General features: G+C 47.3%; 7 protein-coding genes across 7 annotated transcripts; 5 read left to right on the top strand and 2 right to left on the bottom strand.

The window, feature by feature from the left end:
• Positions 1-164: 164 nt before the first annotated feature.
• On the bottom strand, positions 165-2,441 carry TRV_02911 (uncharacterized protein; the record flags this gene model as incomplete). The annotated part of the gene is made up of 2 exons (XM_003022878.1): positions 165-2,033; positions 2,097-2,441. 2 exons carry the CDS (start codon positions 2,439-2,441, stop codon positions 165-167), a joined length of 2,214 nt encoding a protein of 737 aa, XP_003022924.1.
• A 612-nt stretch (positions 2,442-3,053) lies between these two features.
• TRV_02910 (uncharacterized protein) lies at positions 3,054-4,389 on the top strand (the record flags this gene model as incomplete). The annotated part of the gene is made up of 2 exons (XM_003022877.1): positions 3,054-4,071; positions 4,145-4,389. The coding sequence occupies 2 exons, from the start codon at positions 3,054-3,056 to the stop codon at positions 4,387-4,389; spliced, it is 1,263 nt and encodes a 420-aa protein (XP_003022923.1).
• A 94-nt stretch (positions 4,390-4,483) lies between these two features.
• TRV_02909 (uncharacterized protein) lies at positions 4,484-6,301 on the bottom strand (the record flags this gene model as incomplete). Its single annotated transcript, XM_003022876.1, has 4 exons — positions 4,484-5,234; positions 5,292-5,556; positions 5,585-6,007; positions 6,070-6,301. The coding sequence occupies 4 exons, from the start codon at positions 6,299-6,301 to the stop codon at positions 4,484-4,486; spliced, it is 1,671 nt and encodes a 556-aa protein (XP_003022922.1).
• A 505-nt stretch (positions 6,302-6,806) lies between these two features.
• TRV_02908 (uncharacterized protein) lies at positions 6,807-8,203 on the top strand (the record flags this gene model as incomplete). Its single annotated transcript, XM_003022875.1, has 4 exons — positions 6,807-6,924; positions 7,098-7,603; positions 7,691-7,963; positions 8,018-8,203. The coding sequence occupies 4 exons, from the start codon at positions 6,807-6,809 to the stop codon at positions 8,201-8,203; spliced, it is 1,083 nt and encodes a 360-aa protein (XP_003022921.1).
• Positions 8,204-8,674: 471 nt separating this feature from the next.
• On the top strand, positions 8,675-10,813 carry TRV_02907 (pyruvate decarboxylase, putative; the record flags this gene model as incomplete). The annotated part of the gene is made up of 4 exons (XM_003022874.1): positions 8,675-8,761; positions 8,888-9,673; positions 9,732-10,082; positions 10,139-10,813. The coding sequence occupies 4 exons, from the start codon at positions 8,675-8,677 to the stop codon at positions 10,811-10,813; spliced, it is 1,899 nt and encodes a 632-aa protein (XP_003022920.1).
• Positions 10,814-14,014: 3,201 nt separating this feature from the next.
• Positions 14,015-16,626, top strand: TRV_02906 (TBC domain protein, putative; the record flags this gene model as incomplete). The annotated part of the gene is made up of 2 exons (XM_003022873.1): positions 14,015-16,141; positions 16,213-16,626. 2 exons carry the CDS (start codon positions 14,015-14,017, stop codon positions 16,624-16,626), a joined length of 2,541 nt encoding a protein of 846 aa, XP_003022919.1.
• Positions 16,627-19,930: 3,304 nt separating this feature from the next.
• TRV_02905 (uncharacterized protein) lies at positions 19,931-20,686 on the top strand (the record flags this gene model as incomplete). The annotated part of the gene is made up of 3 exons (XM_003022872.1): positions 19,931-19,983; positions 20,130-20,212; positions 20,250-20,686. The coding sequence occupies 3 exons, from the start codon at positions 19,931-19,933 to the stop codon at positions 20,684-20,686; spliced, it is 573 nt and encodes a 190-aa protein (XP_003022918.1).
• Positions 20,687-21,891: the final 1,205 nt, after the last annotated feature.

The raw sequence follows: 21,891 nt of genomic DNA, 5'->3' as shown, positions 1-21,891 counted from the left end.
CAATAGATAGTCCAGCGGGATATATAGGGAGGCAGTGTATTTATATGACCCATTTCAAGCAGAGACATACTTGAATTGAATATAGAATTACACTGCAAAAGGACAACAAACAGATATATAAGGCCAGGGTTTAATCCAGTATCTTAGCAAGTGCTAACCTCTCTCTATACATAATTTTGCTCATCCATTGCTCGAGCGATAACAGACGCAAACCGGGTGGCCTTGTCAGTGTCTTGCTTTGCAGTGCCAACACCAAGCAGCACCTTCTTCACACCGACTCCAATCTTATCACTCTGTGTCAATTCTCGAATCCGTGACAAAGCAGACTTGATCTCGTCAGAAGACAGAGTCTGTTCCTGCTGCAAGATGTAGGCTAATTCCTCGTAGGTGTTGATGTTTGGTACAGGTATGTCCGCATTGAACGAAGTGAACACATCAAGTTGCTTCAGGATTGATCGTTCAGTCGTGGTTGCAAGGACCAGCAGACGACGGCCTTTAGGAGGTTGTTTCCTGAGCAGCACCATCACAGCCTGGAGGACGGAATTGCTGAATCGTGGCCCGATAGGCACCCAATCAATAATTCGCTCAATGTTGTCCATGACAACAACGCTGGTTGGACTCTTGTAGGCATCTGTGAACACTTTATTCATGTGCTGCACTTTGGCCATCTCACTATAGCCCACCATATCTTCTGGGCTAATTAGTTTGACGAAGGGAAATCCCGAGTCAATCGCAATCTTAGCAGCCAGAGCCGTCTTTCCACTGCCGGGTGGCCCGTGAAGAAGCACTGAGAAAAGAGATGTCGTTGATTCTGGGTCACGGACTTGTTTGACGAAGAGATTACCCTCTTCCAGAATCTCACCCACCGCTCGTGAGAAATGATGGATTCCTCCGTGGATACAAGTCTCGAGCTCTTCTTCAGAAACACCAAAGGCGGGCTTTACCTCTTCTAACGCATTGTGAAAGTCTGTTCGGTTGACCTTCATGTTAACAATATCATCACTTATACCGGCCATGGTTCCCACTTTAACGTGTCGATTAAAGGCAAAGGACGAAGCTGACTTCACCAACCCGCTAATCTCGGCACCTGAAAAGTTCTTGGTAAGTGCTGCAAGCTCCTTGAGATCCACGTCTCGGTCCATAACGTCGTTCTCTCGCATTTTCTGGGTATGGATTTTCAATATTTGAGCCCGGCCATGTTCATCTGGGAGGGATATTTCCATATGGACCTCTAGTCGACCCGGACGCAGTAGGGCATCATCAATCATGTCCATTCGGTTTGTCATTCCTATAAGGAGGATATTGTTTAGCTGGTCAACACCGTCGAGCTTTGATAGAAGTTGGTTGACAACACTATCGCCAACACCCGTTCCGCCACCGGCACCGCTGCCTCTCTGTTTGCAAACAGCATCCAATTCATCAAAAATGATAATGTGTAGTCCGCTCTCGTCACCTTTCTCTCTATACTCCTTCTCCGCATCGGCAAAGAGTTTCCTAATGTTCTCTTCGGACTGGCCAACAAATTTATTCAACACTTCGGGACCGTTGATAACCTTAGGTTCTCTGGCATTCAACATTTTTCCAATTTGCCTTGCAATCAAAGTTTTGCCTGTTCCAGGAGGTCCATAAAGCAAGATACCTTTGACGTGCTGGATACCAAGCTTCTCGACAAGTCCTGGCGGGAAGATACGAGATGCAAAAGCTCTTCGGAAGATGGTGCTAAACTCTGTGTCCAAACCGCCAATTCCCATGTTCTCAAATTTGAAATCAGGTTGGACTATTGAATTTGCTGCTGGTCGTCGATTAGATGCTTTAACATTGATTCCAGTTTTTGCATCTTTGAAAAAGTTGATTAATGTATAGCCTGTTAAAATGCCTCTGGAGTGAGGATCTGACGAGGTTGGTGCAGAGGAAGATGGTTTCTCTGTGGTTAAATCACCAAGCTGAACCGTTTTCACTGTCAATAGCAAAGGGATGCTCTTATCATCCATGAGTATCTTCTGACCAGGTGCAAGAATCTGATCCTCAAAGTTCTACGCTGCATTAGCACTGAATATCTAGCCACGAACAAACATCATTGTACTTCTCAAACCTACCTTGATAAATGTCTGAGCAAGTTGATCTTGGTCATAAGGGACCTCTGTTCTCTTTCTTCCAGCAAAGCTCACTTCAATATCCATAGACCCAAGGTAGGCCTGGCTACCTTGACTGAACGCATCGTACAGCTGTACCTGCACCATGTCGGTCAAGGCAACCTGCGCCCATGTCCTCTGTGGATCTGACATACTGATATGACCCTGAGGGAAACCCTCCATGGGACGAGCAGAAAACACGTATAGCCCATTGACCAAAATTGGGACATCGGTGCCGTCACGGGAACGAGGGATATCACGGGGAGAAACTGCAACACTATAACAAAACAAATTACCGTTAGACTCCATCCCATGTTACCTATTGATTAGGGAATATCAAGACGTACAGGTTTCCATAGGTGTATGAATTATCCGGACTTTTGGCAGGACGCAAAGACCAGGTTTGCCCCTCGCCACCTCGACCTCCGGTAGGTCTAGGAGGCATCTGTCTCTCACCTGGTCTACCCATTGGCGAACTCCCATAACTGCTGCTATTCTCATTTATATCCGTCAGCCACAACGGTATATCCAGCCACGTAGAAGGGTATATACTCGAAAACGTACCTTCCGCTCATACCTCCCATTCGGGGATCCTGTCCATAACCGCCGTCATAGCCACCCCGTTGTTGTTGAGGTGCTCGAGGAGGATAAGGGGCATCACCACGAGGTGGATTGCTTGATCCGAACGGATTGAACATGCTGCGTGCGGTTCCTGCTAGCTATCCACCGTTTTGCGGGGGTTTGCTAGCGTAAACAAATCGGCTTATTGTATAGTCGTGAGGTAGCAAGGGGATATCTGCGTGGATAGTATCGGTATATATATTCTAGATAGCGTCCCTCAAAATCTAAAACAGACTTGAAATGTGTCAAGTCTGCTCTTCGTCGTCTTGTTGTTTCGCTTGCTGCCTTCAGGCGACTTCGATGCGCTGGAGGAGCTGGTCTGGCTTAGTCAGCAGTGTCGTCACTTTTGGCCTTCCTTGCTATTTGACCGCACGTCAAGAAAACATCATAGGAGAGCAAGAAAAAGCACTGGACGATGCCGTTGTAAGTGGGACTATTGATATGCATGAAGCTGGGGTCCATGCTGACATGTTATTTAATGTTATTTATAGACATTTGTTAGGGAAGAAGTCATGGAACGTATACAACAAGGACAACATCGAAAGAGTGCGCCGAGATGAAGCTCGCGCAAAGGCTGAGGAGGAGGAAAATGAAAGAAAGCAACGGGAAGAAGATGCGGAGAGGAGGATAGACATTTTACGTGGGAAGATACCGTTACCCTTGAATGATGCTGTGGATGAAAAAGAGCGCCATTCTCGCTCCCGTGAGAAACCTCCTGTAGAGTCGAGACACCGGAAAAGGAGAAGGCTGGCTGGAGAAAATGATACCGATCGTGACATCCGATTCGCAAAAGAAGATGCTGAGCTGGCGCGTCAGCGAGTTGAATCTAAAGCATCTCGCCGGCCTACTGACGATGCTCCTATTGTAGATAAGTCAGGACACATCAGCTTGTTTCCCGAGGAATCAACGCCTCGAAGACACCGTTCAGACAAGAACCCAGAAGCTGAAGCCGAAACTTCAAAAAAGAACCGAGAGCTTGAAGACCAATATATGATGCGGTTTTCCAATGCTGCGGGTTATAAACAGCAGCTGACCTCTACACCATGGTACTCCTCAACTACGGAAATATCCACACAGAACGCCGGGCTACCTAATAAGAACGTTTGGGGAGACGAAGACCCCAGAAGACAAGAGAGGGAAAAAATAAGGATAGCTACGAACGATCCGCTGGCGGCGATGAAGAAAGGTGTGAAGCAGCTAAAGGAGGTGGAGAAGGAGAGAACAAAGTGGGCTGAGGAAAGGGAGAGAGAGCTCAAGGCTCTGAAAAGAGAAGAGAGGGATAAGGAGAAACGGCGAAGACGAAAGCACCAGGGTAATGGTGATTCAGATGATAGCCTTGATAGTTTCAGGCTAGATGCTGGGGCTGAAAGGAGGAAAAGAAGGCACCATAGAAGCCGTTCTCGAGATCGAGATCGAGATCGAGGTAGCGGAAGGGACAGGTCACGGCATGACGAGACACACCGGAAAAGGCGCAATGATAGACATGAATCCAAAACTGGGCCGAAACCCGAGAAAGGGTCTGTTGCTTGGAGTCAAGCTCCAGGAAAAAGATACAGTGCTCAATTCGCAGGCACTTGAGACAACAAGCTCGTTATTTTATACCCCCATTGATACCCATAAACTCCTGATAATTTAATCCGCTTTTCTCTATACCCATTACCCATAGATCAGAGGTGACGTCCATCAAGTAACCCGCCCAATGCTCTAATCGCTCTTTATCCTCATATGAACTATGTCAAAGACCACTTCTGGCTTCCAGACTTGCCATCCGAGTTCCACCCAATGGTGATATCTAACAAGCGTGACTTCTCATCCTTCTTCTGGTACTCGATAGAGCCACTAATTACCTGTCCCTTCTTCATTGCAGCAGTAGGGTTTTTCTTCTGGTCGATGAGGAAGAGACCCTGATGCCAATGCGTTTGTTTCCCATCGGGGCCAGTTGTGAAGGCTACTATATCTCGTTTCTTCATTATTTCTGGCAAGGCCTCTTCGGGAGTCAATTTGCTATCAGCCGAAGGCATGAATATTATATCGAACCATACGGCCCAGCCGTCTAGAGAGTCAATATCCTGGGAGAGTGTGACAGAAAATTCCTTGGTGAATACAAGCTCCTTGGCCGTGATTGTTTGAAGCGGCATGTAAAAAAAGAGCTCTGATTCAGCAGCCATGATATCGGGCTGGAGACTACGCACAATAGCTTCATCATGTACGCCTTCGAGCATGCTTGTCATGTTAAAGCCATAAATTGATTTCCAGAAGGTGATGTGCTCCTGGACGATGTCTGCTGAGGCAACTGGCGCAATGCGAATGGTTGCATGCGAAGGGACCATGAGACCGCCAGGGACAAGGTAACGGTCGCGAGCCCAGAGAACAGAATCAAACATAGCCTCAAAAAGGAGACAGTAGCCCATCCACTCGGAGACTATGATGTCGACATGCTTCACGGGAAGGATGACTTCTTCAATCTTACCACGCAGGCATCTATGATTTTCATTAGATATGGACCATCAAAAGTTGACCGTGGTAGATGATACTTACGTGATGACTTTATCGAATCCATTTTCATATACGATTTCTCGTGCCTTGCTGATGATATCTGAGTTATCAACGGCAATCACTTGCTTTGCGCCGGCTCTGGCGCAGAACATTGACAAGATACCCGTTCCACAGCCAACATCTAGAACAACCTTGTCCTTGAACAAGTGCTTGTTATCATAGATAAAATCACGGTACGCATCTGTCCGAATGGAGTCCTTTATCATTGACTCGTGAATTGCTGTTGTCGTTAGTCCAAACAGTGAGACTAAGCGATGTGTGTTATGTCTACGCACCGTTATAGGCATATGAAGTGAAGTATCCCTTTTCTGCCTCCTGGAAAGACCGCGAGCTTGAAGAATCTCCCTTGTTATTGCTGCTCTCACCCTCGTCCTCTATGGATTGGTTCAGGGCCTTCTGCACCATCTGCTTATACTCTGCAAATTCGCCGCGGAGGTTACTAAGCTCATTCTCAAGGTCCTTTATCCGTGCTGAATCAGTTATTTTTCCCAGTCTACCTGTTACCTCTTGTTGTTCTCCAACAGTCAGGTCTGAAATATCGTCTAAGCTGTATAGCAGCGCATCATCCTCCAGAACAGGCTTGAGATATTTCTCATCTTCGAATAGGGCGGCGCTGGAGACGTCAGGCTTTGTGTTGCCGTTCTTCACCTCTGAGCGGATATAATTGACCAGCCTGATAGTCCCAAGGAAGTTGAGTCCTATATGTGAAGTGGTTAGCAACCGGGTAGATACCGTAGACAGTGATCGGCTGGGTACACACCCAACTGTTGTTGCACGCGAACAAAGTCGAACCCAAACTTCTCCTTGCTTTCTTCCAGCATTGAACGAGTGTCAGAGTATATCTTGTCTGTGAAAAGGCCAACAATGGGTTCGCTCTCTTCTTCGGGCTCTACGTCTTCCCATCCGTCATCGCGGGTAAGATCGAGGGGCTCTTCAGGCGCCGATTCGTCACTGTCGCTGTCCCGGTCATCGTGCGTAGGTGGAGGACTCATTGTCGCAGATAGAACAAGATAAAATGTCGCTAAACGAGCAGAGCTAGCAAGTAGCCAGTAGCTATCCTAAGTTGGAAGCTCGTAGGTGTTTGTCTGAATTTTTGTATTATTGTCAAGGTTAAAAGAGAAAAAAAAAAAAATATCGAGATAACTAAATAGGATGATTTTCTGCGCGGGTGGGGCAAAAAGTCTTGCGATCGATAACTATTTAACGTAACAGAGCTCCTCAGCTAGTGACATCAACATCAACATCTGCTGCCCTTCACCACCAAAACACAGCTTATACACAGATGGGAATTAGGGAGAAGGGAAGCTAGGTGGACAATGATGACTGTGAACTAGGAAGCTGTCCTTTACACTGATATCTGTCTTTTATCCATTGCATTGCACTATACTGCGGCGCGGCACTACTATCTCCCCTGATCTGAAAGCGCGTCTTATATGAGCAGGACCTTGGGAATAGTAGAGAAAGAGGAGAAGACCTGGTCTATCTTTTTATCCAGTGATGGCATTTCTATTTAACAGGAGCAGACAGCGGCAGCCCGCAGAGGTTGCAAGGACAACCAAAGACCTGCTGGTCAAGCTGCGGGATGTCCCAGGAGATGCAAAGGTGAACCCCTCAAGTACCAGAGAGACACTACTTCAGATGAAATACTAATAAGACTGGCAGGTTGAGGAAGACCTAGCTAAGCAGCTGGGCCACATGAAGTTGATAGTCCAGGGGACACAAGGTCTGGATGCGCTCATACTCAATACTCATTTGTGCCTCTATGTCTGCTAACCAGGTGGAAAATAGAGGTCGATACATTACCCGACCAGGTACAGCAACTTGTCCACGCATCATTACAGGAAGACCTTCTCTACGAACTTGCGCGATCTATCCCTAATCTACCGTTTGAAGCTCGCAAGGACACCCAGACCATATTCTCGCATATCCTCCGTTTCAGACCTGACACATCGGCCGCGTCTTCAACTATACCTAATTCCGCGGGCGGTGGAGGTGCTGCTTCTGTCTCGTCTACATCTGGTGACCCGCCCGTCATTTCGTACGTCGTCCACAAGCGGCCCGAGATCCTGACACAGCTATGTCGAGGGTATGAAAACAACAAAAGCGCAATGCCATGTGGCTCCATTCTACGAGAAGCGCTAAAGTACGAGGTGGTGGCCGGTATTATCTTGTACGATGAGTCTGGAGAGGGCGAAAGAGCAATACGACTTAACGAGATACAGCCAGGAAAGAAGCAGAGCGGGGAGGGACTGTTCTGGAGTTTTCTGGGCTGGATCAACCAGAGTAGTTTTGAAGTAAGCGCAGATGCGTTTACCACGTTTAGGGTATGTTTTTCTATATATTCCCATGGTTATTATGCTGGTAACTAACATCACGGTTAGGATATCTTGACTCGTCATAAGGCACTGGTGGCCGGCTACCTAAGTGCCAACTTCGACCTGTTTTTCAGCAGATACAACAACATTTTGGTGCTGTCTGACTCATACGTAACCAAGAGACAGAGTATTAAGCTTTTGGGCGAGCTGCTGCTTGATCGGGCCAACTACAATGTCATGACAGCGTACGTGGACAGTGGTGATCACCTCAAACTATGCATGAACCTGCTTCGAGACGACCGCAAAATGGTGCAATATGAGGGTTTCCACATCTTCAAAGTATGTATCTTCTATCATCAGTGGTATTCAGACCTTTAGCTAATATGACATTAGGTATTTGTGGCCAATCCAAACAAAAGCGTGGCAGTCCAGCGGATTCTAATCAACAACCGAGAGAGACTGCTGAAATTCCTTCCCAAGTTTCTGGAAGACCGGACAGACGATGACCAGTTCACGGACGAGAAGAGCTTCCTAGTACGGCAGATAGAAAACCTTCCTAGCCAGGCGCAGGCACAGTGATGAGGGAGGTTAGGAGTATCATATTGGAAATAGGCATGCTTGGATGTTTAGTTGTGGATATAGAAGTCCTAATACAATGAAGCAGTCAACAGAGAGATCTAGTTCTCGCCCAAGGTGACGTCGTTTTTCTCCTGTATATCTATCTTATCTACCAACAAGTTACTCCTTTACTATTCTGCTAGTTCCTGCATGTTCTCCACTACAGCCGGTGGCGAAGGCGGAGAAAAACACCCGAGTTTAGCCGAGGTAGCAGAGTGAATCTGGAGGAACAACGAGCAGTCAGTCAGTCAGGGAGAAAGAGGCAGACAAGCAGAAGAGGCCACGCTTGTTGCTGCTTGTTGTCTCCAACTGTCTCCAGAGCTCCCCTGATACTAAGGAGGGTGTCCCCTTTTGGAAAGGCGCAGGGTTAGGGCTAGGGCAAGGGCGCCCGGCGTTTACCCTTGCTTATCTAAGCTTCCGTCGGGCCGAAGCATGGAAGTCGAAGGGCGTTTTTTGCGGGGCAAAAAGAACCAGCAGGAGCGAAAAGCCGAGCGTGGAGGGGAAGAAGCATCCCTACAGGTACATATATAGAGAAGAGCCTATTTCTCGATCTCGATCTTCCCTTGATATCAGACATCCCTCGCTTACTCTCTGCCGCAGATCCAGACCCGGCCCCACGCTCATTCTCCCAGCACCTCCATTTAGCATCACGACCGTCAGAAACACAGGGAACCAGACAACTATACAGAAGTGACCATGTCTACGATCCCTGTTGGCGAGTACATCTTTCGCCGTCTACACCAGCTCGGCATTCGCAATATCGTTGGAGTACCTGGTGACTTCAACCTGAACCTGCTCGACCATGTCTACAGCGTGCCGGATTTGCGCTGGGTTGGCACCTGCAATGAGCTCAACGCTGCCTACGCGGCGGATGGATACGCCCGTGCTCGTTCCCTGCCCGGCGTTGTCGTCACTACATACGGAGTTGGAGAGTTGAGTGCCCTGAACGGCATAGTGGGCGCATACAGTGAATACATACCAGTCATCCATATCGTGGGAAACACGTCGAGAGACATGCAGCGCAACCACACGCGTATCCATCATACCTTGTGGATGGACCAGTGGGACCACCGAACGTATCAGAAGATGGTTGAGCCTGTAGCTGCCGCTACTGCCTTCCTGGATGACGAGAGTAAGGTTGCTGCCGAGGTGGACCGTGTGATTGAAACAGCTATTAAGAGGAGGCTGCCCGTCTACCTGTTCGTGCCATTGGATATTCAAGATAGTCCGATTGATGCCGCCCCGTTGGAGAAACCCCTTGACCTTACTGTGAGGAATGAGGGCAGAGAGGCGGAGGAGGATGAGGTTGTCGAGGAAGTCGTCAAGCGTATGGGTCAAGCCAAGGATCCCGGTGTCTTGGTTGACATGTTGATGTCCAGGCATAACCTGTACAAGGAAACAAGTGAGCTTATCAAGCTGCTAGCTGCTCCCGTAAGCCTACCCTCTCTGCCTGTTCTTCTTACTGAATAGTGATTCTAACATATGATAGTGGTATACGACGCCACTAGGTAAATCTACTGTCAACGAGTCCGATCCTCACTACGCCGGTCTATATTGCGGTATCACCTCGAGTAACCCTGCCCTCAAGGGCCAGATAGAGTCCCATGATGCTGTCCTGCACCTAGGTCCGTTTAACGTTAGTGGAAACACGGGTGGATTCAGCACACAGCTCCCCGCCGATAAGCTCATTGAACTACACCCTGGATTCTGCTCAGTGGGAGGAAAGGTCTGGAAGGGTCTTGACTTTAGACCTGTTATTACAAAGCTCCTCGCCAGACTCGCTAAAGAACCTATCCAACGGAAAGTAGACCTTGCCAAGATACTCCCCAAGACCTCAGAGGTATGTCTGCGTCAGTCACCCTTTAGCAGTGACCATTATCTTAACATCTTCCATAGAAACCATCTGATGACAACTGTACTGATCCCCTTGACCACGCTCGCTTCTGGGACCGCCTCTCCAAGTTCCTACGCCCCAACGACTTTGTCATTGCCGAAGTTGGAACCTCACAGTTCGGCTCCCAGGGCCTCACACTTCCCGACAACACCACATACTTCTCCCAACTCTACTACAGTTGCATCGGCTTCTCAGTCCCTGCCACTTTGGGTGTCCTCCTCGCCCGTCGCGAGACCTCCAGCCCAGGCCGTGTCATCCTCCTTGTCGGCGATGGCAGTCTACATATGACCGTCCAGGAGATCGGCACCATGGTCCGCGAGGGCTTCAAACCCATCATCTTCGTAGTCAACAACAAGGGCTACACCATTGAACGGCTCATCCACGGCCCCGAGCAGCAGTATAACGACATCTCTGAGATGTGGGATTACCAGAAGATGCTCGGCTTCTTCGGCGCCAAGGACAGCAGAAGCTACACTGCGCGCACTTACAAGGAGCTCGGCGTCATCTTGAACAATGAGACTTTCCTTAAGACAGACGTCATCCAGGTCGTTGAAATCTTCTTTGATATCATGGACTCGCCGTGGAACTTGACTGATTTGCTCAAGCTCAAGGAGGAGAGGCTAGCTAAAGCACGAGCCGAGAAGGAGAAGGCCGCGGCACTTGCACCTGCTAACTAGTTAACTAGGTACTTTTCAAAGGGAGGCTAAGAAATCTCGAAGGAACGTGATAGCAAAACAATGCCTCAGCGACTATATGAGTACAGAAAAGGGCGATAGATAGGCATAGAATAGAATGAGTGAATAATACCTCTCATTGAAAAATTAAGCACGTTGACCAAACGCCAGAAAAAACACACCAACAACCAATCTTAAATTTATTAATTGCTAGCCTAATCTGGTGGCCTAATCTGGTAGTCCAGGTTAAAAAAACACATGTTACCCCCAATTCAACCTCCAAGTCAAGATCTTTATATGCGATTATTGCCTAATCCAATCCCAAAGCCAGAATCTCCCTAATGGAGTCCAAACTCTATGAAGAAGCCTAGGTAACCTTATACTACACGTCACTGACAATGCTGGGGTTTATTCTCCGTAAGCTCGAAGTTGAACTCGGTGAGTTTGTCACGGGAGAAATATCTAATGGATAAGGCGAGGGTAAGGGAGTGTCATGCCGTAACTACAAGTCATGCCAGTGATTACTAAGCTTCTATTTGTATATACATCTTTTCAATCCTAACCTCTTTCTAAAAGGTTAGCGATTAGTTCTTAATCCAATATACATATACGTTCTCATTATATTCAAACCCACGTCACCAGATAACTAGTATTGCAGCGCCTACTGCTCACCGAGCCTCACAGGGAGATCCTACAAAATACCGGAGTAGCAGAACTAGCTCCTCTTTGGAAAAATGGCACGGGACTCTGTACATCATTCTCAATACAAGTCGCTTCACGTATAGACTGTAGCGATTACCCATCGGGGAACTGGATGGCCACCGGGCATGTTTTAATGCTGGTGGGGTCATCATTGACTCATCTGCAAGGAAGGCTTTATTAATACAAGATGGAAAGCCAATCTCTACCTATAAGGGAATGTGGAACTTAACAAAACTAAACGATGACTTAGTTCTATCATTTCAGGTATGTCGATTCTTCTCAAACAAGTCCCCAGATAATTAACCACCCAGTTAACTAGTCATGGTTACTAATTTAGTTAACTTAGTCGACTAAGAGTAAAGACTTGTCAAACTTCAGCTCTGCCTACCAGTAGTGTGGGCTCACTCCTTTTTGGTGTAGCGGCAGACTTTGACAAGACTTTAAGAGCTTTAACCGTCTCGATGGTTACACCCAAGCAATCAACCACTGTATTCTTCAGCTCTGTAATCAGAAATCCTTTATATGCATGTTTCGGCAAGTTAACTTATTTACTTATAACCTTAGTTACGTACTTATTTCCAGCTAACCTTTAGGTTCTAGAAGGGGGCTGGGTGGTAGCATGTCTTCTTCTTTCTAACGCCCCGGGAACGCCAGGACGTTGCTTCCGCTATACCAACCAGACGACGGTGTCTGTTGTCGTGCAGTTTCTTCCTCTCTTTTGTCTGCGACAACCTCTGCCTGGTTGTGTCGTTCAGCCATCTTGTCTATCGACACCTTGACTCCGTCGACGACAACTTGACTTCTTCTTATACCCTATCTTCTGCTCTGCGTCCTACTCCTATATCTGATATCCCCGCCGACGCTCTGTAGCTTGCTCTATAGTTCAAAATATTTCGAGCAGCTCGATACGTCGGACACGACCAATTTGACACAGACACCTTAACAAGAATACGTTACGTGGTTGCCCAGCAGCAAGAGATATACCTAGTAATAGCGCAAATTCCAGCGGACTGGCCTATAGACCGCCCATCCTTAAACAGCGCGGTCAAGAGATTCTTGTCGTTGACGGACGACCTCGTCAAAAACCCCCACTTACCACCTTTGGCGACAGAATAACCCACCTACCGCGTTAGGTAATCCAGTCGACGAGCCACAACGTCCTTTAGGACGACCCCGCTCTCAGTCAGCGCGTCCGTCTCGTGACACGACGCAACGACCTACACCAGAGCCTTCTGCACCGAGGGCAACACGAACAATACATCAATGACTACCAATCCAACCTGAGCTATGCAACACTGGGTAACAAACTCCAATTTAATGGGAAGATTGCTTGGGAGCCCATCAATAACCGTATTTGTTGGAGTGAGTCCCTCTACCACAAGGCCAGGGCTAGGCCCCAGTTCTATGAGTATTCTGTTCAATTTTCTAGTAGTGGTAACGAAAAAACCACAAACCACTCAAAGGTACATGGAATGGTTCCAAGTATTTTGCAAGGATGAAAGCCGGGCTGGACAATAGTTATGTACCCTTATATATATAAGATATATTAAGTTTCTTGTTTTATTATTCTACTTAAGTCTTAGAAAGAAAATAAAAAAGCGTAGAGGCTGGTTGACTGGGTGGTGGGCTTTTCTTTCTTCCCCTTGCGTGCGTCTTCTAGTTCCCCTTTATCTGCATGGGATATACTTAGACGTAAACCGTTGTTCTGATCTACAGGTACTTTCTTACACTATTAGAAGCTTGAGGCTGAGACTTTCCCCCCTTTTCGGCTTGTTTGCACCTTATGTTTGCATCTTCTCACCGACTAATCCATGACTAAGAAGTTAGTCTATATCTCACTAAGCACTTCCGAAAACGGCGTCAAGTCACATGTCCACCGCCCGCTCATCCTCTTAGTCAGCAATTATTACCTAATCTCTCCTTTTTTTTTTCCTTTTTTTTCTCTTTTTTCGCTCCTTCTTTTTTTCCTCCCCAGAAAGTCAACATGCGAAAGCGCAAAAAGTGATTCGACATCAGCGCAACGCACGACGAACCACCCCGGGCATCCCACGATCCCTCGATGCTGGCGCCAGCAGACAGCTGAAGTCGTCGTCGGGGTATATCTGAATTGGTGTACTCGCAGGCCGCTGAAACGCCGAGCGACATGCCCTAGCCTGCCCGCAGCGCAGCCCAACGCGAGCAACTACTAGTTCCCAAACGCCCAGTCACTCCTTTTTTTCCCTGTGGTACCGCTACATCGTTTCAGACTCGCCTGCAGTCCACGATATTTGGCCTCCCCCCGTACGTTCACACTCCGGCCGCTCGCTTTCGGGAATGCCGCCTACAGGGTCGCCAACGAAGCCCTCGTCTACCCTTGCCCGTCAACTCGCAAGCTCCTGATTCTGCGTCCCTCTTTGTGCGCCACTACTTGTGTTGGGCGCAAAGAGCTGGTGTGTGGGCCAGCTATATACGTAGGAAAACAAAAACCGGGCAAATACAATCCAGGCGAACCGGTTACGCAGCATGGCAACTACCGCGTCTTCAGAGCGAGCGCTATCACCGCCAACACTGTCATCTCCGGTCGTGTCCTCCTACGCGGAGTCCGTTAATTTCGAACCTTCCTCCTTTGTGGCAACTCTTGAGGACCCGAAACTTCGTGATAAACTAGAAGTCGAGGCTGAAACGGCTGCGGAACCACTTAGTCGACCGTCCTTCTCTGGCTCGTTCAGGAGCTTCAATGCCAACGCCCGCCCTTCTTCTGCTTGGTCGCGGATCACTTCTTCTGCCTTTGCCTCGAGGGAACGTCGCGCGACTATCTCTGCCGGAAAACGCTCGTTGAATCTCGTGAGAGGCAAACAGAGCGCGGACGGTGATATACCCAGCATTATCGTGGACGAGGCTCCTAGCCGACCCGCTTCAAGAAGATCCTTATCTGAGAGCAAATGGAGCTCGGTGCGCGGTACTAGAGGTGAGGTAGCTCTAAGGAAACGGTCCGGTATATCCAGTCTTAGCTCAAGTAATATACCTCCAGTTCCCCCCATCCCACCCTTCCAAGGCATCAAAATGGACATCCCAAGCGCGTCTTTAGGGGACATCACCAGCTCTACGATTGACGAGATAAACGAATGGAGTCCGCCTACAACCACCAACCCAAAGCTGCTCAGTGCTGATGAGGCACACACAATTTCGCCCACCAGAAAAGTGAGTTCCTCGACTATGCGGAATATCAGCACGCGACGCATTCGATCTGCGAATTCGTTGAGGGTTGTGAGATCCGGAAGTGGTAGTGGCGGTACCATTCGTACCTTGTCGGTGGACGAAGAGATGTTATCCCGAAAAGTGAGGTTGATGTATGAGAAGGGAGAGGATTTTATTAGTGAGGCAGAACTGAACCAGGCTTTGGATGAAGATGAGAGCATGCTCATGGACAAGGATGAGGAGAAAGATGTCTCTGAAAATGCTGACTCTTCTCCTGCAAACGGAAATGCAGCTTCTACTGACCCTGCAAGTGAGAAATCAGAAACTGTGTCAACGAATACAATTAGCCCACCCAGAAGGACAAATACGGTTGAGCGAGAAAGTAATGAGCTTGCTGGTGGCTTAGAGGACTGGAATGATATTGAGAACGGTTACGTCGATAGGTATGGTTTCATCATTCCTCATCCTGAGGATGGCGAGCCAGAAGCGCACGTACCGCAGCCGTTACAACGGGTCTCGACCAGTTTGATGCTTGCCTCTGCCACACCTAGACGGAAACGTACTATGGCCAAACGTCCACCTTCAACGGCTGGGGCGGCAAGTATCCGTTCTTTTGCCGGCCGTTCTTCCTCTCAGCGAACCAGTGACCAACCAATGCGTCCAACTTCCTCCCAGAGTTCATACCAGCCTCATCTTTCTCGTACCACCAGCAGTCTACGTTATGCAGCCAACAAGCTCCCTCATAACCGTTCTCGCAAGCTCCTGGACGAGGCCGGTGACATGTTAACCAGCCCTACCCAAAAGACCAATAGTTTCAGTTTCTCCGAAGATGAAACAGCCTATTCCAAGGCCATGAGGAAGAAGGAATCTGAGCGTGAAGACAAGTGGCGTAAAATGGCCAGGCTTACCTCCAAGGCTAAAGATGGCTCTGGCATGACTTTTGAATTCGACGTAACCAGTACCAAGCTCATCGATCGTACCTGGAAGGGAATCCCGGACAGCTGGCGGTCAACAGCATGGCATGCCTTCTTAGCTGCCAGTGCAAAGAAACGTCCTGACAGCCCTACCGAGGATGAATTGATTAGAAAGTTCAATGAGTTGCAGGTTTATCCTTCCCCTGATGACGTCCAGATCGATATCGACGTCCCTCGTACCATTAGCAGCCATATCATGTTCCGCCGTCGATACCGTGGAGGACAGAGACTTCTTTTCCGTGTGCTACATGCCATGTCTCTGTATTTCCCAGAAACCGGTTATGTGCAGGGTATGGCAGCACTGGCTGCCACTTTACTTGCTTACTATGACGAGGAGAACGCCTTTGTCATGCTCGTCCGTCTCTGGCAATACAGAGGACTTGATCGACTTTATCGTGAAGGTTTTGCTGGTCTGATGGAGGCACTGAATAGCTTTGAGAAAGACTGGCTAGGTAATGGGGAGGTAGCTGAGAAACTGGTAAGTTACTGATTTTCCTTTACTCTCCAATCCTTTCATAGCTGCATGCTAACGCCATACCCATTGTTTAGACCGAACTGGGAATTCCCCCAACTGCCTACGGAACCAGATGGTACTTGACTCTATTCAACTATTCCATCCCATTTGCTGCTCAACTCCGAGTATGGGATGTATTCATGCTTCTGGGAGATTCCGGAGAACCAATCCAGCCTACTGTTCCAGCCAGTACCAACGGCCACGCCGATGCTACCAGTACTGGAACCGGCCCTGCTCACCCTGTGGCCAACCCCTTTGGTAAGAGCCTTGATATTCTACATGCAACCTCCGCAGCCTTGATCGACGGAATGCGGGACATCATTCTCGAATCCGACTTTGAGAATGCAATGAAAGTTCTCACCAGCTGGGTGCCGATAAATGATATCGAGCTCTTCATGAGAGTTGCCAGAACCGAATGGAAAGTTCACTGTCGAAAGAAGGGACATTAAACGCCAGACCCTTCTTCCTCTCGACTCTAATACCAAACTACTACATTCCTTTCATTAATATATTCTTCCACAGAAGGATAGTCCAAATACTGCCGCCGCCTGCTCGCGTTTAATCTTCTTTTTTTGTCTCGTCTTCACTTCCTGACTTCTGGCACACGCCTTTTTCCCCCGCTTTATTTGATATCAGTCGATCCCTATCCCTTCCCCTGATATATATACTTCCTCCCATTCCACCATTCCAAGAGACATAATCACCGCACCCCGTTGCTCCTTCTATCCCTTAATGCACACTCCCGTATGGGACGTATTATGTTGTTATGCCTTTCCATTGACCATTTTCCTTACTTATTTACTACATCTTGCCATTTAATCTCAGATGGATTTAATACCTGCCTTCCTTTACGCGGCCTTTCCTATTTCTTCTTTTCTCTTTCTTTTCTTCCCTATTATTTCTTTTGATACTAAATCTACACTATATAGATTTACTGAGATACCCTCACCATCTATCTTATTTAATACACTTCAAATTTACTGTCTCTACTATGTCCTACCCCCTTTTTTGTTACTTCGTTCATTGACCTTCTTACTCGTCTTTCTTGCTTTAGCTGCTCCCTACGCTGAGTTAGACTGGCTTTTATGACAACTCGTGCTGAATTTGTACAAATATGTACCCCACCTCTAAAGAAGCATCCCATTCATCTATCTTGATTATACGGAGTACTGTGTGCGGACTTAGTTGCCGCTAAATCTTAATTTCCCGAGCAAAACACAGTATATGTAGGCCTTTGAGTTCGGATCCCAATTCCCCCAACACGCCGAGGAAGTGTTTAAGTGTTCGTCTCTTCTTCACCGTGACAAGCTTCCCACGTTTTTTCATTTTGACTTTCGGGCAGTCGAAAAGGCTCCACAGGCGCGGGTTGTCAACCTTATTTCTCGACGTCCGAGAACCGCCGTTTGTTTACTTTGCTTGAACCGACAAGTCAAGGAACGTCTCATGCGCTTTGATGGCTGAACCAACGAAGCCAGCGATCTATGCAGCCAGAGATTGAGATGCGAAATACCGTTGGGGTATATCATGAGACGCCGCCGCCTTGCTTGATACGGCATCCCTGCCGCCTGAAGGATTTGGCCGGTGGGGTGAACTGATGATCCTTACCCCTTCAGTGGACAATTTTTGCTATTGTCCTCAGCAATTACGAAGAGGATGTGCAGCGGTGGTGCTTCCATCAGCACATGAAGGGCTGGCGACCGAGTTTGCGGCCGCTTAAGATAGGGGGAGCTGGCACATATTATTATCCTCATTCCCCCATCCTTCGCGTTTTATGGCCTTTTTCGATCACAACTGAGGCTGCTCCCATCCCTCCCCCGTTCATCAAGATGTTATTGTCAAGGAAACTCCTCTATTTGCTATTGGCTGCACCGGTGTACGCTGCAAGAGATTGCTATTTCCCAGACGGCTCCCTTGCTGTAGACGATGTGCCATGTTTCTCAGGGATACGCGACACACATTGCTGCTCAAAGTCCTCAATCTGCATGACCAACGGTTACTGTCTTGTAACAAACCAACCATATACCCTGGCGCGTGGAACGTGTACCGACAAGAACTGGAGCTCATCGTCTGGGTGTCCCGACCCTTGCTCAAAAAGTACACCCCTACATCTGCCAGCTTAATACTTGTCTCCCTGTTTGAAAGTAGACGGTTGCTAACATCTTCTTGAATAGTAGCCAGTACAAGAAAAACGGGCTGCTCAATCCCTCTCCACAGCTTTGTTAACCATACGGCTCTATACTGCGCGAACTCGATCGTCGCCAATTCATCGAGCACCACAACATGTGCTGGGGACACGGAGCCCTTTACCATCAATCGGGGCGATGTTATCACAGATAGCGCTCTCCTTGCCAGAGCCTCTTGCACCGTACCCAGGCTCGATCCAACCTCTCCTGGCAATGACATCATACATGCTTCCGCTATGAGTGCTCCAGTTGAACTCGAAAACGCATCGAAGACATATGTGGCTATCGGTGCTGGTGTTGGTGTCCCTCTTGGCGTCATAGCTATAGGTGCCATAGGCTGGGCCCTTTATGAACGACGAAAGCGCCTCCGTCTAATTAGAACCTATGCGTCACAACCTATAGCGGTACAACAGCCTATGTATCAACAGCACACACAACCCGTGACCGCACATCCATATGAAATGCCACCAGACTCAAAGCCTTCTCACGCCAGTCAAGTCCCTCAAGAACTAGGAAACGAGAACCGTTAACTGCGCTCTTGGAACGTGAAGATGAAATGGCAGGCTGCTTTTTTCCTTTATTATGATACTTGACTTACTTAGATGAGTGTGTTCTTATGTCTTTGTATGTCACTTTGGTACGACGACCTGGTATATGTCTGAGCTCGCGATACCCATCAACTGGGCAAAGACATGTTTGCCAGATGTATAACAACACATAAGTTATTTATCAGCACGTTAATATTATGCTTTTAGAATGTTTCCAGAATTAATAAACCACGGCTTTTGGTATATTTTCCGTGTTGTTATCTTCCAATGCATGCAAGGTTCAGTTTATATATAGCGGGAGGTTAGACGTTTACACTTGAACATGAATTTTCATTTGATACAGGTTGAGTAGGAAAAACGACGCTTGGAGCAATACAGTACATAAATAGATAGGGCAGTTGAGTATTCGGTCCAGTCAAGGCCGGTTATACAGAGCGGTAGAGCGGGAAGAACCCTAACCCAAAGTCGGTTATAGTTACGGGACATCCGACAAAGCTACCAGAAAACCTCAGAATTCAATAAGCGAAAAGGCCTATTACCTTGCACTTCCGATAATTGGTTACTTGATTTCCAGGAAGTTTCTTGGAGCTGCATCACTTTTTCTTTGCTAAAACACCCAATTAACTATATGACAAACTGGAAAGGATATTAATTATCCAGTAACGCCAAAGTCAATAATTCAGCTGTTATTCAAAGCTTGTCTCTCGCAGAAGTCTCATGTAACCGGGTAAAGGTCAGCATGATTTATCATATTATGATTCACGCGTATTTATCATTCTCCCTCAACCTACCTCAAAGGAGGATCGCAATATATATAATTATCATTCCAACACTGGACATTGACACTCTAGTTAACTAGTTAGGGCTTCTTTGGCTTACAAAGAACGAAAGAAGAAGAAGGTGAAAAAAAAACCTTCATCCAACATTGTGCTTCACACATATAACTGGGCATTTTTTTCGAGTAGCCCTCAAAACATGCGAGCTAAAGGTCCTATTTATATCAGTCCCCAGGGTAAAACAAGATGCTGGACTTGGAGCCAGAAAATACGGTATTCTTCCTCCGGAATCTTGGAACGTAAGTTTATCTCCGTGTTCGGGTTTCCAATGGTGACCTATTCTTACGCTCAGCTTTGCTAGTTATTATGACTCCTCACGGTTTGCAGACATCATAGTCCGGACGGTTGACGAGGAATATAAAGTGCACAAACTGGTGTTATGTAGCCACTCGACATTCTTTTCGCGCATGCTAGAACACGACTGGAAGGTAAGCGATGGTCCTGAGACATCAATATCTGGTAGCTGGGGTATGAGTGAGGCTAATCGACGACCAGGAAACTCTAGAGGGTGTTGTTGAGCTCAAAGACGACGACCCCCAAGCAATCAAAGCAATGCTCAGCTTCATGTACAAATTCGATTACACCAATCCAGCCACCAGCGCTGCTTCCTTCGTTTTTGATGCCCAAGTTTTCGCGGTTGCTGAGAAATATGACGTAGAAGGGCTTAAATTCTGCGTGAAAGATAAATTTCACGCAAGCATTCTTTCTGACTGGAAAGACGAGGACTACCCTGATGTCATTAGGGGTGTTTATGACATCCCAACTACTGATCCGGCTCTTCGGGATACACTGGTGCAAGTGACTTGTTCCAATATCAATAATCTTATTCAAAAGGATGGGTTCAAGTCGGCGCTGAATGACGTTCCTGGATTCGCAGTCCAGCTTATTACACGGCTCGTAGCTAATAATTCTACTGTTGCAAGGAACCTGATGGGACTATGAACGCAGCTTGCTATCATATCGAGAAGGCTAGTTAAAAGCGCACACCGACATTTGTCCGTTTCGTTGGCTGCGTATGTAACTAGCTACCAACTAACTAAGCTTGAATGACTATATTTTGGATTTTCGTCTCGTTTACACCCTGTCTACCAGTTTATGGAGGCTAGATAGCCAGCCCAAAAAGACTCAAGGGTTAGGCAGGGAAGAGTTAACAAACTTACAGACTAAATGGACCATCTCGAACACAATCTGTGCGACTTTAAGAGCAGGTTAAAATATCAATGGATTCATGAGCCGTATTCGCTCCGTATTTCTTAGATATTGTATTTTATCTCTCGCGGGGGGATCACTCCGGGTGTCACGGCAGCGAGATCCCAGCATTGAACAAGATATGCTTCGGTAAAAGGAAGCATCTAGTTGTCTAACTTACTCTTAACAACGCACAGTCTTCTTCGTCCAAGACCTGGGCGCCAGACATTATTTGACTCGGGAGATGATATCCGCAAGCCACATGTGATATCATATGTGGCGGAACCATGCCATTGAAGGGAATATGAGGTGAGCAGAATGTACGTGTAGCCCTATGGGCTTAGTTATATATTATTTCTCGCTTGTCTGCTTGGAAGACAGGCAAGCCACATCCCCTGGGATAAAGTAGATAAATACACAGGTTGCCTCCCATGAGCTGTTTTTATGCATGACCTTAGCCACACTGGGTATCTAGGTTTAAAGAGACCAAGCAGAGAAAGATGGACGAGGTGGGAGAAGGATATTAAACAGGATATAAGAGACAAATGAAATCGTAGGGAGAGATCTTACCCGTTCACCAGTCTAGGCAGTTAGAAGAAAAACGACGAAGGGGGGGGAAGGAATAAATAATAATGAACGAGTAAAATAGACTAATCAAGGCATTATAAAAAAGCAGGACATAAGCGGGCATCAAAAATAAAACGGGCGAGAATGAAAAGGGGAATCCAACCTCAAGTCGTTAGATACTATAATTAAATCAAACCCATGGTATATAGATTAGCACGTCGAATAGGAACTTGGAGTGAATAAAACAAAGGCGATAATCAAAAGCATAGCAGTAATCATCTGCATAGGACAAAATGCGGGGAGCATGAAATGGACACAAGGCGAATCATGACAAAATGAAATGAGCAAGGGAAGAGTGCCAAAAAAAAAAAAAAAAAAAAAACAAAAAAAAA

The sequence above is a fragment of the Trichophyton verrucosum genome (assembly GCF_000151505.1).
Source record: "Trichophyton verrucosum HKI 0517 chromosome Unknown contig00253_1.f1.exp, whole genome shotgun sequence".
Taxonomy (NCBI): Eukaryota; Fungi; Ascomycota; class Eurotiomycetes; order Onygenales; family Arthrodermataceae; genus Trichophyton; species Trichophyton verrucosum.
Note: the sequence above shows the minus strand (reverse complement) of the source record. Positions and strands in the feature narration are given on the sequence as shown.